The 25,766-nt window shown below is 33.9% G+C and overlaps 1 protein-coding gene across 1 annotated transcript; it reads left to right on the forward strand.

Annotated features, from left to right (window-relative positions):
- Positions 1 to 423: 423 nt before the first annotated feature.
- On the forward strand, positions 424 to 5,948 carry LOC149804839 (uncharacterized). The gene is made up of 4 exons (XM_089945158.1): positions 424 to 1,531; positions 2,915 to 3,091; positions 3,973 to 4,107; positions 4,561 to 5,948. The coding sequence occupies exons 1-4, from the start codon at positions 1,441 to 1,443 to the stop codon at positions 4,719 to 4,721; spliced, it is 564 nt and encodes a 187-aa protein (XP_089801284.1). The 5' UTR covers positions 424 to 1,440; the 3' UTR covers positions 4,722 to 5,948.
- Positions 5,949 to 25,766: the final 19,818 nt, after the last annotated feature.

The following is a 25,766-nucleotide window of genomic DNA, read 5'->3' on the forward strand; positions in this document are numbered from 1 at the left end:
ATGAAACGTTAATAAATTGTGTTAATCTAACCAGGTGGTGACTATATATATATATATATATATATATATATATATATATATATATATATATATATATATATATATATACAGCGTTGTCACTAGACTAGAGATCAGGGGGACGTTTAATACATGTCACATGTTAAAATTTAACATATGCAATTTGATCATCAACTTGACATCATTGATCTCTATTGTTCATCTGATTTATCAACATAATCTTTAAATACAGCAGTGGAGAACAATAAAATGTAATTTCTTATACCGACGGTGACTTACTTAAAATGCTCTGACATGCAAGCATCGCCATGTCTTGCGCAGTGGTCTGGGAACAATTTAGACAATCTCAATGCATTCTACACTATTTGCTATTTTAATATTTATAACATGTCATTGTAGATAATGTAGAGGTCAGATGAAGAAACAGTGACGGGCCTTAATGAAGCTTTACAGACATCTGTAAGTTTAAATTTTCTGCATTCTTTGTTACGCGTTGACAGGTTTCATTCATAGTCAATCACATATCATAAACAAAACATTGTAAATGTTCCTTTGTGTAGCATATCGGAAAATACTTCAAGTACAAAATACCATATATGATAAATTTTGACTGACATGTGCTGATCAGGCAATGTGTGTCTGTGTGTGTGTTTCTGCGTGCGTAATCCTTTTTGTTTATTATATTCTTGCAACGTGTACAAACTGGAATTGTTAAATTTTGTATAAAATAGCTCTTTAGCACAAATCTCAAGTAGGGTCCCAGACTTCTGAAAAAAAATCGACACACTTTGTGAAGGTTATATCAAGTTGGCAAGTAGAAATTTTACGGAATAATATCTAAATACTAAATTTGAAATGATATATTATTATTCATTTTTAAATGCAATGCATATACTTATGTATTCAATTATTTACAAGAATGATAAGCCAATACAACAGCTAATGTAGTGCAAAACGTGTGTTGTCTCCCTTAAAAGTGATTTCTCTGCGGCGTGAATAACAAGTCATTTTTTCTTTCTAACATAAAAACTATTGAGACAAAAAGTACATGACTTTCATTGTGTAAATAACCAATATATTCTACGTTTTCTTTGATTAGAAAAGTCTATGGTGTTAATAAAAGTGAAACATATGACAAGGTTTGTGTAACCGCATGGTTATTAAGGTGCTCCGGTTACTTGTATATGGACTGACAAAATGAATAGACATGCAGGCTAAAAATAGTGGCCAATCAATCCATGGGGTTTCCCTGAGCAGTAATAACTTCCAGCGTGGAATCGCCTACGATTTGTTTGACAGGTACGCAAAAACGAATCCATACTACCCAGGTCATATTTGAGTATTATAAATACTGCAGACACCAGATGAATATTCATACTCATTCGTGATATTCATACAAAGAGAGAAATCTAAACTAGAAGAATGGGCATACTATGGGCGAAAATTTCCGAAGCTCTGGACGCTTTTCGGAATGTACCTGCTCGAATTCTGATGTTGGGTCTTGACGCAGCAGGTTTGTATTGTTTTTTGTTTTCCTATAAGATACAACCGGATGTATTTTAGTACTTTAAAATAATCTGTGTTTACAAATGGGATGCCTTTTGTTATCGTAGTTTTTATCTCCATGATGATACTTAAAAGACAATGAACATGACAATCACTATACTGAATGAGACACTGTTCTCTTATTAGATTGTCAGTATTTTATCTATTTTTACCTCCCACTTCGACAGTAGTTGGGCATCTAGTATTACCCTTACCCGTCCGTTCGTTTGTCCCTGACATCTTGGTTAATTAGCGCGTTTTCAAGCACTTGATTTGTATATATATTACATGAACACCAGTGTAGTTTTATTTACAAGAGCCAATAAACTTAAAATGTTTACTTATTTTTGTCGAAAATATCCATGTCCATTAGTCGCTAACGTTATGGTGTCTCTCCTTTATTAATGTAACGTTTTATAGATCAGTCCAGGTCCGGCCCTCAAATGTGCGGGGCCCAAGGCAGCAAGCGATGACCGTGGGGACCCAAGCACAAAAATTGCATTGCCTCAAAGAGCGGGGCTCAAGCTGGTTGCCTCATTCGCCTTGCCCTAGGGCCGGGCCTGGATCAGTCGTACAGAACTTACGATTATATACGTCACTTGCAGACTGTCGCTTTAGAGAGACTCCCCACTTATATATATATATATATATATATATATATATATATATATATATATATATATATATATATATATATATATATATATATAAGTCTTTTGTAGGCAAATGGCGTTTAAGTTCAGGTTATTAAATGTTAATTTGTTATTCTCAGAATAGTTGTATGCATTAGAGTAAAATAATGTCTGCACTTTAATTCTTAACAAGACCTGTGCGTGTTTGTTTATTTGATTGTTAGGTTGTTTTTGGTTTTTTTTGCTGCTTTTTGTGGGGGTGGATGGGGTTTTGCTCTAAGCGCAATTCATCAGCAGTTCGGGAATATTTCAATTTAAATTATTTTGTACCAATTCAACAAAGTTGTAAACGACAAGTTATAACTAGTATCAATGAAAAACGGAAATCATAAAATATATTGAACAGTAACTTTGACAGATGAAGTATAATTTTCTGTCCCAATAAAATCTAAAGTAATGAAATTTATATGGCTGAAACAAATCTTAAACCGTATTAGAATTATATAAAGAATTATTATTAAACGTTTACATGTAAATTAAAAAATCACGGAAATTATGCATATTTTATGTCAGAGCAAAATGATGGCGTTGTAACTATTCTATTATATACATATACATATATATATATATATATATATATATATATATATATATATATATATATATATATATATACACAGTGATTAAAGGCAGGATAAAGATGTCTATATTTTTAACAGGTAAAACGACGATTCTGTACAAGATAAAACTGAATGAGAACGTGAGCACAATCCCAACAATTGGGTTCAACGTAGAGACTGTTTCTCCCGTGAAGGGTCTGACATTCACTGTATGGGACATAGGTGGACAAGATAAGATTCGACCCCTATGGCGGCACTATTTTCAAAATGTGGATGGTATGTATGTATGTATGTATATATGTACGTATTTTTTATTCTTTATTAAACAGGTCACTACCCGTGATCAATAGAGCAGGCAAGGGTAGTGGTACTCCGTTAAAAATCAACTGCAGGAAATATTTTTAATCTCAAACTACAAATAATTTCCTATACCTGATATGATTGTATAACTTCTGCACCAATTAACTCCCACATATGCATACACTGATGAAAAAGTATTCCTTAAGGATTCCCTTTGTCGTATTTGTTTATTAATACACTAAACAAACTGACTCAGTGGAAGTAACTAAAATGCGCCTTAATGACGTGCAATTATTTGATACTTGTGTATCGCTCAGAGCTGTCAAGGGTCCTCAAGTATCAGTAGTGAGATCATCTCTATGGGACGGCACTGCCTCATCTAGAATCAGGGGGCGGAAATCTAGTAGGGCCTCAGGGAGGACACCATCACAGTCAATCTGTATAGAAGAATCCCACTGCGCAAACTTGGACATTTACCGGAGAGAGTTATGAAACCATAAAATTACGTTAAAAAAATGCATGTCAACCATGTTAAAAAAAGAAATTAAAAAAAAAAGAAGATTGCGTGTGAAATTCAGGTTGAACTTCATCACGTTGGCGAACATTTAAGTGGAAATAAGATGGATATTGCTAATTTTCTTTTAGATGGATTAGGGACTGGACATTTTTAAGTAACTAATATATTTTTTTCTATCTATTTCCAATCATCATAATTGATCGTTTTGTTGTAAGTTACAGTATAACTAAGAGGCGCAAATTGCTCTAACCATTTATGCTACTGGGTAGATTTATAAATATATACTATCTATATAATTGTTGTTGTAGTTTATTATTATTATTATTATTATTATTATTAGGTTTGATATATGTTGTGGACAGTAATGATAGAGACAGAATCACTGAATCGAGGAACGAGTTGTTTGGGATTTGTGACACCGATGAAATGAGAGGTGTTCCGATTGTCGTTCTTGCCAATAAGCAAGATTTGCCCGGTAAGTATTCACATATAAGGCTATCAGATATTAACTTCCACGTTACCGTCTGCTTTAAGTACATACACTTGCATATCTGATAGTGAATAGAAAGCCGTGGTTTCGGGGAGGGAGGGGTTACTAAAGCCACAAGAAATAATGCCCGTTCGAGAAAATTTATGTACTAATGTCTCCTTGAAATAGAAAAGAAAAGCTGGGTTTAAACAAAAACTGTTTTAAAAGAAAGTGTTGATAAGGTTATCTCCTGAATGGCTACGATAATCAATGGAAATTTTACATTATTGTTTTGCAATGCTGTGTTAAAATATGATTAGAGAACATGACGCGATCAGGCAACTAATATTGGTCCAAAAATATACGTGTGCTTTTTTGGCATAGCAATGACAGTATCTGCAAGAAAGTTATATACTTTCGTTAATATTTAGATTTATCTTAAAATTCCATGTCTTTCAGGCGCAATGAGCGTTTCAGAAGTGATAGATGGACTCACCCTACGCAAACTGAGAGACCGGAGGTGGTATGTTCAGGGTACTAATGCTCTAACAGCGGACGGTATCTACGAGTCATTGCACACGCTAGCTAAATTTGTGAAGGAACGCCGGAAAGGTGTCTAGAATACATGTTGACATGAGGACTTGTGCAATATCATTACAATAATATACGAGAAAGAGATGTTCAGATGACAGCAGAACACGAAGTGACCCACAGTGACCAGGGAGAAACTGCTTTAGCTACCGCGAACGGATATATCAACATCGAGGAGCCCATTTCTGCTTTCAGGGGACTTGAAGATGCAATTCAGCGAAAACTTATAATTTCAGCTTTAAATTACGTGTCTGCCTGCAAGGAAATGTTCTGTATTTTGAATATAGATATATTCAACGGAAACTATATTGATGATAGCAACTTAGACCAATCTAACTTTAACGAATTGCGATCATTATATGATTGTGAACATATGAAATGATTATAATTGTTATTGTTATTATCATTATTAGTATTAGTATTATTGTTATTATTGCAGTAGTAGTTGTTGTTGTTGTTGCAAATTAGCTACCGTTATAGAAAAGGAAGTAGTTTTGTTGACATAATCAAGATGACGAAATTCAGAGCCATGACACTCTTGCACGTTCTTAATCGGAAGAAGGTTTCATATTATCTATCGCACGATAATTGCCGTCTTCAAAGTATAACGAAAGGTTTGTTGCTCCACAGCATCGCCACGACGAGTAATGTATGCCACATCAAGTGACGCACGTATCGATGTAATAATACTTCTTGTCACGTATTCTCGAAGGCTTTCGAGCAGAAAACAAGAGTCCAAGCTCAGGTCCAAACATCTGGCTCTCAGCAACTTTGATCAGAATTAAAGTAAAATAAAAATAGACACTTTTCGGGATTTCTTAATTTTGTACCATTAGACACCATACATACTAAAGACATAGATTATCTCAAGATAACACATCTAATTGTAAGGCTATGAAGGTGAGTTTTACACTCAAATCGATTCCATAATATGGAACCTGATCTAAAACATTGCTTTGAACCGAGGAGGGCAACTTCAAAAATATTATTTATGTACCTAATATTCCTTGAACACGATTAGAATGGAACATAATAGTTATTGTACTGTTTAAGATCGATGAATTTTCCACTGTGTAGAACTTAATAGCATTTCTTAACGCTGGCCATGTACATAATCTCCATATATTTATATTTTACATTATCAAAATTTACATTCATTTATATAAAATAAAGGGCTTTTGGAACTATCTTATTTTTCTATTTTGGCAACATATGTGCCCTTATGTATGCTATTTAAAAATGTAATTAATATTTCATTGTTTTCTTTGTTTTTCTTCCTCCCCTCCCCCCCACCAGATGTTCAGATCTGAAACTGTCAAGACTCTAGTATATAATTATGTCATCAGTGAGGAGGTTCCGTCGTACAATGCCTAAAAATAACCCGAAATTACAAAAAGAAGGGTTGCCAGTATTAACTTTCTTTAAAATTGTAATCCACATGAATTGTGTAAATTGTCTGTGCCTGAATTTCAATGACCTGTTTCTATTTGATATTCAGTATTATCAGTATTAACCATACATTACCTTCTACATTTTCGCCCAACGGTACAAGATATTAGGAAGAAAAACTCTTGAATAATAATAATAAAGTTTAATTAGCGATTTTATCTCCATCGGAATCATAATCATGTTTGAACCGACGGAGAAATCGAGGATATACGAGGCTCATTGCTAACAGATATTACGTGACAATCAGAATTTGGGTAAATCATCTGTTACAGAACTAGACTACAATTTTGTCAAGGATATCTAATTAATGCGTATAAGGAGACTCATAATCATTCAAATATTTTGTTTAAAGATGTTACACTCTGAGGTCTTAGGGTGCGACCGCTATTCACTGTATCAATCCGCGCAACAACTGTGCGAACGAAATTAAAAATCTTAAGTTTTGTATAAAAGGAGTAATTGTTTTGACATAATGCACAGATTGAAACATTTTATATAAGAGCTAAATTTGTCAAAAGTCCCTGTCCTAATATTGTTATGAAATATCGGAACTTCTTTTAATAGTTGTAGTCATGCAGCCATTGACATCAGTGGCACCAGATAAGGTAAAGTCCAAGCAAAAGCTAATGCAGCAATTGATGACATAGACACATAATAGGGGAAAAATCCATGCAAAAGATGATGCAGCCATTGATCACATTTCACGGAATATGGGAAGACCCATGCAGAAGCTGATGCAGCCATTGATGACATTGGCACAGAATAGGGGAAAAATCCATGCAAAAGCTGATGCAGCCATTGATGACGTTGGCACAGAATAGGGGAAAAATCCATACAAAAGCTGATGCAGCCATTGATCACATTTCACGGAATATGGGAAGATCCATGCAAAAGCTGATGCATTTATTCTGCCAAGATATAAGATTCATTCAGCTATTTTTCTAAGTGTGAATTTTACAGTGTCCAAGAAGAAAAGGTTATTGAAAATATATTAATTAGGTTACAAATATATTGATTAGGTTACAAATGTATTCACTTGGTTACAAATGTATTGATTAGGTTACAAATATATTGATTAGGTTACAAATTTATTGATTAGGTTACAAATATATTGATTAGGTTACAATTGTATTCATTTTGTTACAAATTTATTGATTAGGTAACACATATATTCATTTGGTTACAAATGTATTGATTAGGTTACAACTTTATTCATTTGGTTACAAATGTATTGATTATGTTACAAATGTATTCATTTGGTTATAAACGTATTCATTTGGTTACAAATGTATTGATTAGGTTACAAATGTATTCATTTGGTTACAAATGTATTCATTTGGTTACAAATATATTGATTAGGTTACAAATGTATTGATTAGGTTACAAATGTATTCATTTGGTTACAAATGTATTAATTAGGTTACAAATGTATTGATTAAGTTACAAATGTATTGATTAGGTTACAAATGTATTCATTTGGTTACAAATGTATTGATTAGGTTAATAATGTATAACTGACAATGAAGGAGAATATTGGGGGGGGGGGGCAAGAGGACCCACTATATGTTTCTCTTTCCTGTAATAAGCAAATTTTCTTTGAACTTTTGAAAATGAAAATAAGATAAATGACTATATTTTACTCTATTAGAACAAGAAAATAATGGGTGAGCAACTAAAGTAAATTGTAAATAAGCTAACTGAAATTCAAAAAGGATTGTACGACAGCTTATATAGGGAAACTTTGGAAAATTTTAGAAAGAAGGAAAAAAAAGAAACAAGAAAATAAGAAAGCTGAATTAGAGGTATCTGAAAGAAATAAAATGCATAAAAGGTGTTATCCAAGGCTAGATGGTAAGAGTTTAGAGAAAATGTACACAATAATTTTTAATTCTGAAACAAATGAATTATGTTAATAAACATAATAAGAACTGATTTTATTAGGTAGGACAAAAATCGGACCAAATAGGTATTTTAGAAACTCAAAAACAATTTTATGTGAAATTAGATAACTCAGAATTTCTCAACGTAAAGTCAACAATACTTAAGTTGCTGAAAATTGATTATTTAATGACAATATGAAACTCAGTCAAGTGGAAAGAGAACCATGATAGGGCTTACTTACAATTAATGCATACTGTAAGTCTTTAAAACTGATGGACAATGGAAAAGGTCCAGGCCCTGATCGATTGACTTCACAAATGTATAATTTATTTGGGGATTTTTTTTTGGGGGGGGGGGGCAGGATCTTGTTGGATTTTTTTGCAGATCAATAAAATGCGGATATGCTGTAGGACAATTTTCAGATTTACAGACTCAAGAGTCATCACATGTTTACAAAAGAAGATAAAGACAGAAGATTAAAAATTGGAGACCTGTATCTCATTTAAATGTTGACTGTAATATTGCCTCGGCGGTTATTTCAGATATGAATAACAATGGTCTTTGATTAATAATCAGTGATACTACAGAAAGCTTTACGAATGATTAGATTGGTTGAAATAATGCAATACTGTAATCTGATAGCATGCAACAAGTAGAAGAGGAAAATAAATACGGTTTATTATTATTACTACTACTACTACTACTATCAACAAATTTGAAAAAGTCTTCAGTTAACCGGAAACTGAAGGAAAAAACTTGCAATCTGTTTATTTCGATGATTCTGCTTGAAACTTTTAAATTAACTTGTAATTACTTTAAAGTTGTGTTATATAAAATGGAAATATGTCGTTATTCTTTGGATCAGAAAGCAGCCATTGTCAAGGAGATCCACATGTACCTTATTTGTTAATGCTTGTGTTGAAATTTTAGTGATATATTTAAAACGAAACCTAGATGTACAGTATCTGATCGTTGGCATCAGGAAATGGAAACTGAATCAATATGCTGATAATGCTTTTATTGGTCTCCATGATTCTCAACTTTCTTTCCAGGTAACCATGAATACCTTGAACGATTTGTTCTACCATCTTGCCTTAAATAGAAAAAAAAAAAAAGAAAAGAAAAGAAAAACAAAGGATATTTGGACTGGAAATAAGAATTTTTCTTATGAAAAATGTGTCTTGATCTTGAGCAATATTGGTCTTTTGTCTTAAATATAGCATAACAAAAGCAAAGACTATTTGGCGGGGGTATCATTTTGACATCACCTTATTGGAAAGAGGAAGCAAAACGTACAAATAAATATTTATCACAGAGTACTCCCACCCCAGATTATTCTCTCTATCTGAAAACTAGTCCTGGGCAAAAGGTGGTGTTGAAATACTACAAATAATTGGGTGGCTATAGGGAAGTGTGGTAGTTTCCCTCTTTTTTCCTCACACATTGTTATAAAATACTAGATTAAATTATGACATTATCGGCTAAACGATAGCCACATCAGCGCTATTTATTGTTGAAAAAAATTCGATGCGACTGGTATAATCGAATGATCTACAGAAATTAAAGGTAGGCTCTTTCGATATGGCTTTTGGGTATACATTGATAGCTCAAGATGTTTGCGATGAAATAGTTTTTATTTCGAAGTTAAACCACAAAATTAGAGACACGGAGTTTTAAATTGGGTTGGTGCTTATTACTAATTCCTGAAAATGTTACTAATGTAATAAATAAATCACGACTACAATGTAAAAAATACCTTTCATGCAATATACCTTTTATTTTCCAAAAAACAGTTGGAGCAAATAAGATGTTCAAAACGTTATGTATATATATGTATTTTTTGTAACTCCTCGTACATGATTTTTATTTCATTTTCGTAATTTTTATTGAGGGTTGTAAACTGTTTAGAGTATGTTTTTTAAATAAATTGTGCACTTGATCTGGCTCTGTTAAGAATGAGATTTTCGTAGGATCTACACATAAATGTTTACGAAAGATCTATACATAAATGTTTACGAAAGATCTATACATAAATGTTTACGAAAGATCTATACATAAATGTTTACGAAAGATCTATACATAAATGTTTACGAAAGATCTATACATAAATGTTTACGAAAGATCTATACATAAATGTTTACGAAAGTTTTATACATAAATGTTTACGAAAGTGTTAACAATTAAAAGTGGATCTCAAATGGGTAATGATTTATTATTGAATTTATGAAACGAGTTGAGAGCCTTAGCGAGTTACATAAATTTAATATTAAATCATTACCCATCTGAGATTCTTTTTATCACATCATTTTATTTTAGTTCCGCCCCTTCCATGAACAATACCGTTAGTTTTACTTCTTGTTGTTGTTCTTGTCTTGCGGTTTTCCGCCATTTTTCGTAGGATGATATTGTTATTCATGACATGGCAAACTCATGTAGGGGTAAATTGGCCATATTAAGAAAGACGAGACAAATTTTCCCCTATTCCCTTTCGTGAGAAAAATGGCAGCCAAAATGCTCATTGAAAACAAAAAAATTCAGAAGGCGTGGTTAAAAATGTTTTCACACGATCCAAGCCAATTATTGAAGAGAATTGTGCGCACTAATTTCATGGGTTTATTTGGACCAATCAGACTCACATAAAGTGATATGTAACACGTCATGTCAAAATTATGTAGCTGTACTTACTGTAGGAAAAGTATACAATTTTTTTGATAAATAATAATAAGACTTAAAATGGCGTAGTTTCTCAGTGACTGATGGGATGTGGAAGTTTGGAGGATAATTCTGCCGTTTTCCATTGGTTGCGTGAGATCACGTGAATATGCCTAGTTCATCAAATTCAATAGTATATGCTGTCACACAGGGTCTATTGCGAAGTACAGTCGCAATATTTGGTGTATATAAGAAGAAAATTAAACCTTCAGAGTCATTCCGATTTTTGGAGTCATTCACACTTATTGTGTTCCTGCTGTAAGTCTGCAGACGTATTTTATATTGTACTTAAATACTTTTCGAGAGGGAAAAGATTTTGTTTGTAGTGTTTAGTGGAAATAGAAAGCGGTCATTATTTGGACTATAATTATATTCTGGAACTGTTATAAACTATTTAAAAGGAATTCTGGACAAGCCCTCTTGACAGCGCCACGGTTCTTAGAGGATCAGTACATTTTGGTATTGAAATTTATAGGGAACGTTTCATTCATTTAGGACTTCATAGGCCTTTATGGGGACTATGCCTTTATAGGGACTAGTTTGGATTTACTTCATAATACTGTAAGTTCCTCTCAGATTTTACATTTATAACTTTGATAATTAAATTGCTTGTTACGTTTTATAAAACTTACTGGTTTTGCTTATTTTCTGTTACTTAAGCTTGTGTCCATAGAGTCATAACAAAACTATAAATCATTAAGTGACAGATAGGAAGAACTGATGGAATATTCAGGTTAGGTGAACTGTGCAATAGAAGAAGCATCTAAGTGAAGACGAGTTTCGTTTTGTTTGAATTTGCCCAAATTATCATCATGTTAAAGGACAACATGAAAACAATGTACATTATGAACAACCTAGCGTTAAAAATGTGGTTTCACTTGTATCAAACAGCGATCTAGTGACACTGTCTTTTTACGAAACCTGTACGAAAATAATATGTTCTGAAAAAGTCTCTTATATCTCCATCAGAATAAAATCATATGAAAATATCATTATTCGGAAACAAGTGTACAGGTACAACAAGACTTCACAACTCAGATGTATTACAAATTATGACGTTCGAGTTGTGTATATCATAAACCGAATTTTGTATAATAGGTCGGAGTGCTAAATTATTTTAATTTTTTTTCTTATAAAATTATATTCGGTTATTTTGTGAAGAAATTTAACTGGACTATGCTTTTTGAATCATTGTCCACAAAAATCAGGGCAAACCTTTAAAAGCACACTGTCACGAATGTATAATGTTGTGCGAATATTTGTCAAGATTCTTTCATTCAAGTCCTGTTTAGTATAGTTGAATCTAGAAAATGGCATCAACTTATATGTATTGTTTTTCAAGTATATAACATTAAAAGTTTTAGCATAGCAATAGTTAGTTAACAATAATAATTAATACGTATCTGTGTCAGCAAATGAGTGTTTTATATTTATTTTTCTCTGTCAACGATTGGCAGGTATGTTTATTATTTTTGGTGTCTTTTTGCAGAAGCTGTTGCATAAATGAACGCATGGTCTGTCAATATTTTTTATAACTTAATTGAAATTGTTACAATTTAATTTTATATTATTTTAACTGCTGAAATATACTTGAAGTTACACTATGTTCGATTCTGAAAAATCAAAGTTAAGTGATAGGAAGAGAGGAAGTTACAGTTTTAAAAAAGTTGTTTAAATACGCCGTTCATTAATAATTTGGGCACCTCAAATTACATTGAGTGTTATTATGTAGCAAAGAAAAAGAAGTATGAGAGTTATAGGAATACGTTTTTAACGGCGTGTATGGCACAACGATTTGGGACAAGCAGTTCAAATTAACGACCGATGTATGCGCCAGCAGGAAAGGGGAAGAAAAAAAAAGCCGAATTATCCGAAATATTCATTTACAAGTAACAAAATTACAGTGGGACAAAATCTAAGACTAATAGTGCTCTAAAGTATATTACTAGTTAACAAAATTACAATACAAAGATACAATAGGTTCACGATTTACAGCAAAATTAACAAATTTATTCAAAAACAGAAAAGAAAAGAGAAAATTATGTATAGCTATTGTTCAGTATCACTGTACTCCTACCGTTAGTGTAGGATCTAAATAATAGGACTCACGGTACTAATGATATGGAAGAACCGAAACCCAGCCTAGAAATGGGTGGCGGGATGAGTTTTATATATATATACTTTGTAAAATTAAACAAATAATTTATTTCCCTAGAATACAGAGTGAAAAATAAAATAAGAACTTACGGTATTGCGAATTAAATCCAAAAATAATCCAAGAATTAAAAACACAAGTCCAAGTAATAAAAAGTCCTGAATAAAATTCAGTTAGAGTCCCGAAGAGATCCAAAATTGAAGGCAATGACGTGTCTGTTATAGTGTGCAAAGTGCTGATGTGTCAACAGTCTCTTGCTAAATGACTGAAATATTTATTCTAGGTTTGAATTCAGTATAAATTCCAATGAATTTTGCCAGAACACTTTTGTATTTCCAGAGAAAATAATCGCTTGAATTCAATAATTGGAAAAAAATAAAATTCAGCCCAAACTGGTAACAACATAATACAACTTAAAATACTAGATGTTAAACCACGACCGGTAAAATCCTCACAGTCACAAGATACTATATTTCTCGGCTTAACCTCAGGTAACAATTAGTATTTTCTAAAAACAACCATTACATAATGGAAAATAACCTTCTAGAATGATCTAATGAGCCTTGTTTATTTACAAAACAAAAGCCTATAAAATTCACTTAGCAAAATCCAAAAACCCTGACCCTTATTTAATTCTTCTTTGTTTACCTGAATAATAATCCTGATAATAAGCTCATACACATAGAAAATAATGAAGATATTATTAGATGTTTACATAAATGAAATAAATAAATAAAAACAAAAATAATTAGGTCAAGCAGAAATTTACTCAGTTTTGGAAAAAGATCAAGTCCAGCATACAATGTTACAATTCAATAACATGTAATGAAAAATGAAAAGAATTAAAACTAACATACAAACAAATTATATATATATATATATATATATATATATATATATATATATATATATATATATATATATATATATATATATATATATATAGGTTCAGCTGTTAATAATTGGTTGATAATGAAAGTAAGATTTTAGTAAATTAAATCTTTTGAAAACTTATCCTACTTGTAACTGTTATATTGATAAAATTTCAATCCTTTTACAGACTTGAGTTTGGAACACTCAGTACTGAAACTAGCACCTGACTCGTTGGTGCGCAATTCAAACACACGTAAATCGAGAAAATGCCGCGGTTCATATGGTTTTCTCTATATAGAAGCTGTTACGAATGATGTATCGAGACTTATAAATATAAGTTTCATCATGGGCATTCAGAAAGGTAAAGTGACTGAATGGTGTTTGCATAAGTTTACTATAGGAACTAAATTAGTACTATGAGTCCTAAAGAGAAGAATGTACAATTAAATTAGTGCTATGAGTCCTAAAGAGAAGAATGTACAATTAATTTTATTATAAATGCAAAAGTATGGTTCTATTTATAGATAACAAGCAAAATGAATAGCTCTTGTAAACCTCAGTGCCTTTCAGTGGGATATTTAACACAATTTTAGACATGTACACTGTTGCATCGTACTAATATTAGTACCCTTTCTCCTACCTCGTGGACACAACCGCTCCGGTGGCCTAGTGGTTAGAGCGTCCGCCTCGGATGCGGGAGGTCGTGGGTTCGATCCTCAGCCGGGTCATACCAGAGACTTACAAAAATGGTACTAACAGCTGCCTCGCTTGGCGTTCAGCATTAAGAGGTTAGTGTTAGGACTGGTTGGCCTGGTGTCAGGATAATGTGACTGTGTGGGACATCATGCTACATGTCTGCGGCATGATGCCCCAGTGCTAGACATCACTATAAAACTGCCACATTGCAGACATCGTAACGATATGACTGAAAAATTGTTAAAGCTACGTTAAAAATCGAAATCACAACACAACAACAACACCTCGTGGACAGGGTACTAACATGATCATATACGTGTCAATGGAGCAAGCCTATTGTGACACACAAAGGCGCTCTTTTAGCTTAATAATAATTTTAACATATTCCTTGCATATAATCCAATAAATTGAGTAGTCCTCTTATATAATACCGGAAATATTGAAAATCATTGTAGAAATAGTTCAAAATCTCGTTTACCTTTTATATCCGATATTTTCGTTTAGATCGTACGCCATATTAGTTCAAATAACGATTACTTTCGTTCTCGGCCTCGTTTGTTTGTGTGCCATATTAGGACATTGACGCCTTATTTGGAAACGTAAACAAATCGTAGTAAAAATCTGGCGCGGTTTGAGTCAGAAATTCTGCGCATTAAAAGTAAATACGGTTTATCGGCAACTTTGAAATTCCACCAAGAAGCGATTATTCGACACTTGATTGATATTAACACAGCGTAGAATATCCAAATGTGGTCTGGCAAGACTTACGTAGAAAAGGGGTCATGGCGAGTATATCGCGTTATCTGTCATGGCGGACATGCTGAGGTTAGTTTAACCATGACAATTTATTTTATCGTGTAAGGGCTTAATACATTCAAAATACGCCAAACTTCTTTCACAACATGATTATACTTATGTGGTAGATTTCTACACTGTTGATTGTTTTGACTTTAGTGATAATTTTTTTTTGTTGCTCCATTACATGATATGGGGTCAGTTCGTAGCCTCAACCACAACAAATCAAGTTGAGGTTACGACATCGTAGCTAACTGTTGCAATGAAACTGGATTGAGTGCAGTGTGCAAAGTGTGTAAATTTGGCTATGCTAGGTGAAGTGTTTTGCACATTGGTTGATATCTATGAAATCAGACATATATTAAAACATTTACCATTCATAGAGTAATTATGGTCAGCAATGTGATATTTCATAATTGTGTTTTGAAACATTATGCTTCATATATGAAAACTTAAGTCTCTACCACCATGCTTAATGGTGATAACCCCTCATGATTTCGTGTTCTACCAATTTTATTCAGTGAAAGTATTGAAACTTCATTTTTTGTATTATAATTGTCTTGTGCCTACCTTACTTTAGTTTTAACTTTTATGTGCATTCTGTGGAATTTTAGGTAATTTCCATCCTTTAAATATCACTTTCTGATTGTATCACACACACATATACATGGTCACCTTGACCTTTTACTCATTTATTGCATAATGTGACAAGGCAGATAAGTTATCTCAATCAACAATTGAAGAGAGATAAATGGTGGTAGTGAAAAATGTAACTCTTGATCAGATAGATTTATTTTAATATTTTTTTTCAGATTTTGTGAAATTAAGCTCAAATACTTAAATGTTGCCTGAAATGTACCATGGTTTTAATGGTGTACATGAACTTGAAACATAATTTAGTATTCACTTATAAAATCTTTGACAAGCAGAACCGTGAGCCCTATTCTCTTATGCATCCTAATACTATTCATACGTCTGTCAAACAAATCAGGGGTGGATATAGGACTCACGGTACTAATGATATGGAAGAATGGGGACCTGTCTAGAAATGAGTTGTAGAATATAGGTGGGGTTGGCAGGCCATGACTGGTTGATAATGAAAGTGTGTGCGTACGTGCGTATGTATGTATGTATATATATATATATATATATATATATATATATATATATATATATATATATATATATATATATATATATATATATATATATTTGTGTGTGTGTGTGTGTGTGTGTGTAATTTGGATGTTTAAACTTGGCTTTAAAACTCTTCCAGTCATATTGCTACGATGTCTGCAGTGTGTCAGTTTATAGTATGTCTAGCACTGGGACATCATGCCGCAGACATGTAGAATCCTGCCCCACCCAGTCACATTATCCTGACACCAGGACGAACAGTCCGAAGACTAACACCTTAATGCTGAGCGCAAAGCGAGGCAATTGCAAGTACCATTTTTGTAAGTCTTTGGTATGACTCGTCTGTGGTTCCAAAACGCGACCTCACGCATCACGCTCTAACCACTAAGGTCACTGGAGCGGTTCTATAACGAAAGTAAGATCTTAGAAAAAATAAATCTTTTGAGAACTTACCCTAGTTGTAACTGAAAAAGACACTGTTTCTTTGATGGAATTTTAGTTCCTTTACACATCAGAGTTTGGAAAACTCATGACTAAAAATAGTACCTTACTCTTTGGTGCAAAATTGAAAGTACATGTTTCAGACACACGTAAATCCAGATATTGCAGCGGTTCAAATGGTTTTCTCTACACAGAAGGTGACATTAATGATACTACTATACTAATAAATATATGTTTCATCATCAACATTTAGAAACATAAAGTTACTGTGTATGTAATATCATGGTGTTTGCATAGATTTGCAATGGAAACGGAATTAATACCATGAGACCTAAAAATATCGGGGTGGGGGGTGCGTACGGCAAACCAATAGGCGAGGACGGATTTTTCAGCAATGAACCCAGGCTGCAAACCCTCCGGCGCTAAGACATTTTAAGTGTTTCCATGGCACACGTTTAACCATCTATTTAGCTGAAGGAAAACTTACTCGAGTTTGTTGCTTGGGGGGGGGGGGGGGGGGCGGGGGAGCAGGTCATGACAGTCGCCATCCTTCCACCCCTATCCGCACCTGGTCCTAACTGTCTCAAGGGGGAAATACAACTGATAATGATTTTAGCATATAGCTTACAATATAAACTTATATATCAGCACATTAGAAGAATCGTGATTTTACAATTTATCTTAAGTAACGTGTTAGAAGCACGAATTAATTAAAATAAAACTGCTCACCAGATGAAATTTGAACGACACCACTGCCTCCGTATTTGATCCTGGTGCCAGTTCCATTTTTTAATAGTCATTTTAGTCGTTTTGGCGTTAAATTTTTGCAAATGCAGTGGCGTCGCTGGGGGGGGGGGGGTGCGGACCGCACCGGGTGACACCATCTCAGAGGGGTGACACCAAAATGAAAAATTGCAAATTTTACAGAGCACAAACTGCTCGGTCTAGTCGGATTTCATAAGCGGATAACCGATCATAGTTAAATACATGACTAGCAGGCACAGCAGTGGCGTCGCTAGGGGGATGCGGGGGTGGGGGTGGGGGTGCGGACTGCACTGGGTGACACCATCAGAGGGGCTGACACCAAAATGACATTACTAAGGATTCTGTATGGTCTGTTACGGAACGAGGACCATGGGGGTCTCACCATGAGCTACCGCACTGGGTGACACCAACCCGAGTGACGCCACTGTGCAAATGAAAATACAAAGTTCACAATAACAGAGCTATATCAGCTTCTTTAAGACTTAAAATTACTTTACTTCCGTTACTGTTTGTGAATTCCATGAAAAACTGAGCTAAATAACAGAACGTGCGTTTCTGCAAGAAAGTTGTAGATATCAAATTGTGGTGGCGGTTGTATTTCGAAAGCAATGAGAGCGCCATCTGGGAGAAGTTTGATGATACTACAACATTGGTTTATGAATATTTCAAAACGTAAAAATGTCTATAAAATGTACAAAATTTTCCGCAAAGCTTGTTTGCTCGACAGCTAGGTCATTATTTAAAAGTTCTGATTGTAAAACGAGTCACTTTGTTTTCTTTAAACAAAGGAGACTAGTTTTTTTTATATAACTATGATGGATTGATATTGTACCAAAATGTATCACTTCGTCTTCCTTAAGATAGGAAACTCGAGTTGTTTGGAACCTGAGAAATCGATGTTGTGCCTTGTCCATCGGGTTTGAACTCTATTACCACAACGGCATATGTTATGAGCGTGCCACCAATCTGCAAAGAAATTAGTATATGATGTATACGTAAAAAGTGTTAGAGACAAAGCGCTATGCAAATTCCATTCAACATTAACGAAGGATAGCAATAGTCATTGTGTTAAAGATCTATTACCTCACAAGTGTCAGAAAGGAGTTTATATAGTTTTGGAAAACACATCAATAATTTAGTAAAATGGCCGTTTCAGGCACATGCCTTCCCAAGGAAAGGTAAAGCAGACTGAAAAGAAATCATGCTGTAGGTATGTTCAAGAAATCAGAAATACATACATCTTTAATTCACTGAAGCTCTGTCATGTTATTGTATAGCAACCGGCACACACACACACACACACACACACACACACACACACATTTGTTTCTTCAGAGGAACTTCGTTACTCCTGACTACAGTTCCCCGGAAACAGATTCACCTGCGCAAATTTGGAGGTGTGCCAATGTATCAATCTATGATTGGTCAAATTATAGTGGCACGTGAAATTTATATATTGATCACCTGATCATGTCATGTGTGTTGAAAAACTGCACGTATCGTGACCATATTGTAACCAGCGATTGCATAAACAATGTATATTTTGCTACTCGCCGACGCCGGGTTAATAACTAAATAAACACACTGGAATAAAATCAATTCGTCCACACTTTTAACATAAATTATGTGTGCCGTTAAGTCTCAATGTTGTTTACCAATCATATGTAACGATCAGAGTTTGTTGATGGCATTCCAACTGAAGTCGATTGATTTATGCTTTGGGCAGAATAGGGCTTCATTTCAGAATAAAAATTGACGTCAATCAAACGCTCATTAGCAGCTACAGCAGTTGTAAAATACGACTGACAAAAATGTCCGCATGTTATTATATCACCATAACGCATTTAGCAGCCAATTGGTATTCATCAAATAATACCAAACTGTGATCGTTACATATGATTGGTAAACAACAATGCGACTTAACGGCACACTTAATATGTACCTATGTATATATGTATCCAACATATCAATTTTTTAAATTTAAATTGTATACAACTTTTGACAATGTCCTTGTATAAAAGCCATAGGAATACAAAATTATCTAATTCAAAATATGCATTGTCCCGAGTGTTATACTATGACTGACTAATATTTTTATTGAAGAATGTTTGAATGACAAAAATACTGAGTTGTGGAAGAATTTGTAACATGAATAATATTACAAAATTTGGCCAAGCTCTTAAGAGATTGGGGGAAAAATCAAACGATATTAAAGGAAAATAGGATCAAATAAAAATCGATGAGCTTTAAAAGTTAAATACAGAGAAAGTGTTCCATTTGCAAATTTGTATGGCTGTTTTTACCAGCGTGAGTAAGCTAAAAATCGTGCGTGTAAAAGTGTACTGAAAGAATGGTCGTTTGAAGCGAAAATAACGTTTTTGTGGGCACAAGTTGTGATTAAGAAAATAAAATAAAAGAAGAAAACAAAAACGAAAACGTGTTATTTCTTTTCACGTTCAAAATTGTATGATGACGTATGGTGCAGAAGATACTGATCGAGCTATAAGGGTAATGCTTCTAAATCCAATAGTAACTTCGGTGTGTGTGTGTGTGTGTGTGTGTGTTATGACTGAAATTTCTACAACTTGTTTTTTCTTTTCATAAAACGGAATCGACATATTGGCTGAACACAACCGTATCATTGTCTTGCCGCCCTCAGTGTTAAAAAAAAAAGATATATAATCTGTTCTTCCTATGCTTTACGACATTTGAGGAGTTATGAGCTCTGGCATAGATTTTTACCTAAGGACTTATCTGGCAAGGAATATGCGTCGTAATTGCTTCTTATTGCGATTCAAAGGGTTGCGCCAGTCGCCTCTTAGCTATATTCATTTTGTGGTCTATATGGAATCAGATTACATTGATTAGTTCAGGTTCAGTGCCCACGAATGTAGTCTCAGTCTATTTTTAGAGCATTTTTCCTTTCTCCTTTTGGTGGTGATACAAGAGTTAGATTTCGGCACTCTTTATGTGGATTTAAAGGAAACTGTTTATTCTGTAGAATATGAGCTTATGGTGTGGTTGTCCGAATGTATTTTTGCGACAGTGCTCAGTGAGTAATAAGGCCTTGGTGATGATCTGGAAGTAAAATCTGTGTTCCACTGCACATTGCTTTGTTGACAGTCAAGCCTCTCAAAGAAATGCCTGTGAGCCAATGACAAGAACTTCATCATTGAAGGTATTTTAGATTAACGTATCATTTGTATTGATCTGGACACAGTGGAAAGTTTAGTACTATAAACAAACTTAGAGACGATATTGGAAAATCAGTTGTGTCCTTACAGAAGGCAGGGGCAAGCTTCTGAACCTGTTTTTCAAAGAGTTAATTCTTGTTTCTCCATTATAGGCATGATAACCACCTTGTTCTTTGTAAGGTTTAAATTCTTGTTTTTATATGTAGCGATGGTCGCATAAATATAAATGGAGGAACGCACTGTACTCAGCATCTCAATTTTCTCTTTCTTAAAAAAATTTAACATTTGGAATTGTCCTTTTTATTATTATGATGTAAAATTGTGAAATACAGTGTCTCGAATCGTTCAACCTTTGTTAAAATGTATATCTTGTAATAAGGAAAATTTGGAAATAATAGGAATGTACTCTACATACAATTTTTCGAACAGTCTAACATTCTAAATGTTTTATTAATTTGAATTCATATACAACGATTGAAGCATTATTCAGAAACATTTGTAATCCATACGATATATATATATATATATATATATATATATATATATATATATATATATATATATATATATATATATATTTGGCTACGTTTGAGTAAATTGGTTACTTGATTATTTTGTTACATCTCAGATCAAGGAAAATATGAAGTTGGTAAGCCTTAAATAAATTTTAGAGTGCAAGGAATCCATAAAAAATGTCCTTTGCAAAACAATTTGTGTGATATCATTCACGAATCTAATAATGCATTACTAATGCATTCTTGATCCTCAAAAGCACCATAAAAGGAAAAACTTTACAAATAATTTTATTTCTTTGTATTTTCATCATATTCAAATAGTCTTGATCTTCAAAAACAATGTCAAAAATCTCAATCTATATACTCAGAAGAAATAGACAGAATATGTTCTGTAAGACCCAAGAATGATATTTTTTCTTGTGGCTTATGGGTGTATTATTCATGCATTCTTGGACGTGTAAAATGATGTTAAATCTATTTTAAAAAGAGTTCTTGCACTTTTGTAAATGGATTATCATTCTCGTATTCCAAAAATCACTTATTTTTTAAATAGTATTCGTTGTCTTTTTCAACAATGAAAAAGTATGTATTTCGGATCCATTCAAGTTAATAATGCGGATTATTGCCATGTAAATTGAAGAAATTGTTGATATAAATCTTGGCTCCTTTTTTGGCGACAGAAGGATTTTGCGCAAATGGAGATTTATATACTTGTCGTCTACTGTACACTCCTTATATGAAATTCCACAAATCATGATGAGAAAATTACCATCAATATGGTGGACTTGTCTATCACAAACAGATCCCAGACTCCTATCCCAATCGGCGGTCCATTCAAACGGGCAGCAAACACGTTCAGCTGAAAATAGTATCAACATTGATATATTTACCTATATTTTCATATAGATATGAGAGGAAAAAACCTTTGAAAAAGTAAAGCAAATGCCTGGAATAAACAATTTTTCTATCGCTGGTGCTGATTTTCTGAAATTTGACTCTGTATTTCTTAAAGAGAAAACTGTCCACATTTTACCGAAAACAGTTACAACGTTTATTCTTCTATTTATTTTTAAAGAGTAAAACTTTAGTTAAGAATTCAAACTGGAAGAAGACTCAAAGGAATACAGTAATTCTGTTTTGCGTGCAATTTTGACCAGGATCAGAAACTCCTATATAATGGTTGCTGTAGTCCAAGCGTTCGCACTGTGATAAACATTTAACTAGTTTCTTAGAGTATTTGCGGATTCATTTAGCTTGAATTGGAGAAACGTTTGGGAGATATTACACCATTCAGACAAAATAATTTATCTCTAACCTTAATATCATGAATCATATTCCATTGATCTACGTTAAGATTTCTGCCTTTCTTAATTTATCTGACACAATTTTCCTTTTCGGGGCGCTTTGATAGACGATAAACAGACCTACCAGTTGAATAGTTTTATCCGTTGCTATCTCCAAATTAAGCTGGAAGATGCAGTCAAGAGGCTGGTGTATCTGCGTAAAGAATATATTTTAAAACAATTTTTACCAAGAAACTCAAAATCGATGGAAGGATGACCACGCTACAAGTCACTCTCTATAGCTATATTGTTTTAGGTTCGACTCCAGACGCATTTATATGCAGGAAAAATATATTGCTATTGCTCGAGGCTACAGCCTGTTAACTTGATTGTGCAATAAGTGTATATGCTGCTTTTAACGTAGGCAGAATAGTGGTTGATTATTGCACTTGCTAAGGCAAAAGCAACAATAATCCATTCAAAGACAAAAATTATAATTCGAAATTGTCCAAACGGTGTTATAGAAGAAGATAGAATGTCTCCAGTTCTAAACATAAAAGAAAAGGCTGGGGGAATGCAGAAGAAGAACTGCATTTTACATTTACTTACCTTTGCATTAAGGCATGCTGCTAGATATGTGACGAGGATCATCTGTATGTTTATATTCACCAAACACGTGAGCATGAAAATGGTATCGGACATGTCCAATTTACCAGTGATCATGCCGTACAATACAAAGCATGTCATCGGCATACCGGCGGCGTACGTCACGAACGTGAAATGTTTCAGGATGGCATTAGACTGGTTCACCACTTTAGTCATTTCTTCGTGTCTTTTTCGAAGCATTTCCAATGCCTCCTCTATGACTTTAGGATCAATATTCTTCTCAACAAGATCTTCCAGACGTTCTGATATAAACTGGTACTCCTTGCAGAAGCAGTATATACTTACGCAGAAAAACATCCAGTTTACCGCGATGCTGAGAATGTTGATGCCTCTGCTAAAACCGTTAAGAGAACTTAAAAATATGTATGCAGTACCGTACTTTTCAGTGATGAGACCTGTTGGTCGAATCATTTTGAGTATTGGAGAAGACTCATTAAATGAATCAACAGCACACAATGTCAAGTGTACTGCACCGTATGAAAGTGAAAGTAGAACGCATGCACAGACCAATGCATTTATAACTCGAGTGACACTTGGTCTTTTGAAGCTTCGTTCATACGCTTCAAAGTACATTTCGAAAGAAAGAACTAATTTCCTATAATGTTTCCTGATCAGAAAATGTTCAATTGTAAAGAGATAATACACCCAGAAGTGGTACCAGATAAAAGTGAATTTCGTCACCAAAGTAGCAGACACCGTGGTTTCACTTGCCGCCACATACACCATCCTAGAAAGATCCAACCAGTTTAAAAGAGACAAAGCAATACAATAAAAAGTATGCAGATAATGTGAACAACCAAGTAATTTTTCATTAACATACAATCCAGAAAATTTCATTAAAAATGTTATAGCCGCAAATGAAATATTTGGCCTCGAAGAAAAATTCTCTTTTGATGAACTTGTATTAACGTCTGAACCTGTATTTCCTGTGTCGTAAGGATGGACGTCTATCTTGCGCAACATTTTAACGTAAATTGCAAAGGCTAAAAAGCTTAGAATGTCAAACTCCTATTAGAAAAAGTGCGCTTTCTTTGCGTTGATATTCAAATGACGCATAAACGCACAAGGTCAAGGCAAGTCATCGAGTAGGGAAAAGCTCGTGCGGTTGTTCTTGACTGTACAACTCTGGTTCTAGACATTATAGCAGTTCATGTGATCATTCCGCGGTTCTATCTCCATTTATTATGCATAAACAAAATTATGAATTAACTATAAAATTGCATATGAAAGCTAACTATTATACTAGAATGCATTAAAGTGTTGATAAAAACAATTTTTTCACCATGAATTATTTTCTGTGAGGAAAACTGACCGATCCTAATCCTACAATAAAGCTGTTTTCGTTCTTTCGTTGTTTTCCACTGAATAGCAATGCCCTATTGATGAAGATAACACCATCAACCAACGTATTTCAAATCACTTTGTGCGTCTTATCTGAGATAGCACCCACACATTTTAAAATTTTCGCATCGTCATTAATCTATTCGGAAGCTGTTCCATGAGACCATTAACTTGCCTAAGAGCAATTAACGGTCGCGAGGAAATCAATTGATGCCACTGGCAGGACTTTTTTCCGCACGATGTATCCAGCACTCAAAAACGAAACGTCGATCAATAATAGTGATGAACATTCGTAATGCTTTCTAAATGAAAATCTTCCGATCGAAAAGAAAGACAAATACTTTTCCAACTTGTTTAGTCACTCTGTCTCCTGTTTGTCTGAATACGTGAAATGAACGACTGGACGAACTACTGCTGATATTATTGCAAAATGATACGTGAAATGATCATGAAAGTACACACAAACATAAAATTTTAATCGGAAAAACTGTATGAACTCTAGGAGTTTTGTTATGTCAATGGTTCCCTTGAGACTTACAATCTACTATTTTACCCATACTCATAATGTATTGTCGTGATGCATCTTCAAGAGACTAACTCAGCGATGCTAACATAATGTCAACGTGACCGAATTTTCTCACTTGGGTGACATTTTTATTTTTAGCATAGCCTCGAGTGTGACCCGCTAATCATGTAAATGAGACGATACACAGTTATATATTTTCAATGTAGATGCAGGTCAAACTCAAACAAGGTATGTCATCTCCAACCGAGGAGAAGTGAGTAGATTAGTATGTTTTTAACGTTGTTAGAAAGATAGCTGGACTTTTATATCTATACGTTATAAAAAAAGAAATTCGTTTCAATCTTATAGCTCATGTGCATTAACATGAAAATGGTGGAAGAGAGGCCTTTGTATGACTACCTTTGTAGTTCCAGTTTTGTGCTTGCCTCCTTTATAGTTTTGTACCTACTCCGAAGACAGGTTATTGGTAACGCTTACGGTTTCACCAGGTAGTAATTTGCATCTGTATTGTTGTATACAGTTTGTTACATTAGCATCCAGGCAGTTTAGTTTTTAACTTCATTTACCTAACCGTACACAAAGTTTTAGATGCAAACAGCGATCTTACGAAATCCAAAGCGCTACACAAACACTTGGGGTTGGAGT

The sequence above is a fragment of the Sinohyriopsis cumingii genome, chromosome 2 (assembly GCF_028554795.1).
Source record: "Sinohyriopsis cumingii isolate HCF-2022 chromosome 2, ASM2855479v2, whole genome shotgun sequence".
Taxonomy (NCBI): domain Eukaryota; kingdom Metazoa; phylum Mollusca; class Bivalvia; order Unionida; family Unionidae; genus Sinohyriopsis; species Sinohyriopsis cumingii.

Excerpts from the sequence above, each read along its gene's own strand:
- LOC149804839 (XM_089945158.1), top strand. The coding sequence starts at position 1,441 with ATGGGCATACTATGGGCGAAAATTTCCGAAGCTCTGGACGCTTTTCGG. Across the intron at positions 1,532-2,914 it reads GTTGGGTCTTGACGCAGCAG|GTAAAACGACGATTCTGTAC; the intron begins GTTTGTATTGTT and ends TATTTTTAACAG. Across the intron at positions 4,108-4,560 it reads CAATAAGCAAGATTTGCCCG|GCGCAATGAGCGTTTCAGAA; the intron begins GTAAGTATTCAC and ends CATGTCTTTCAG.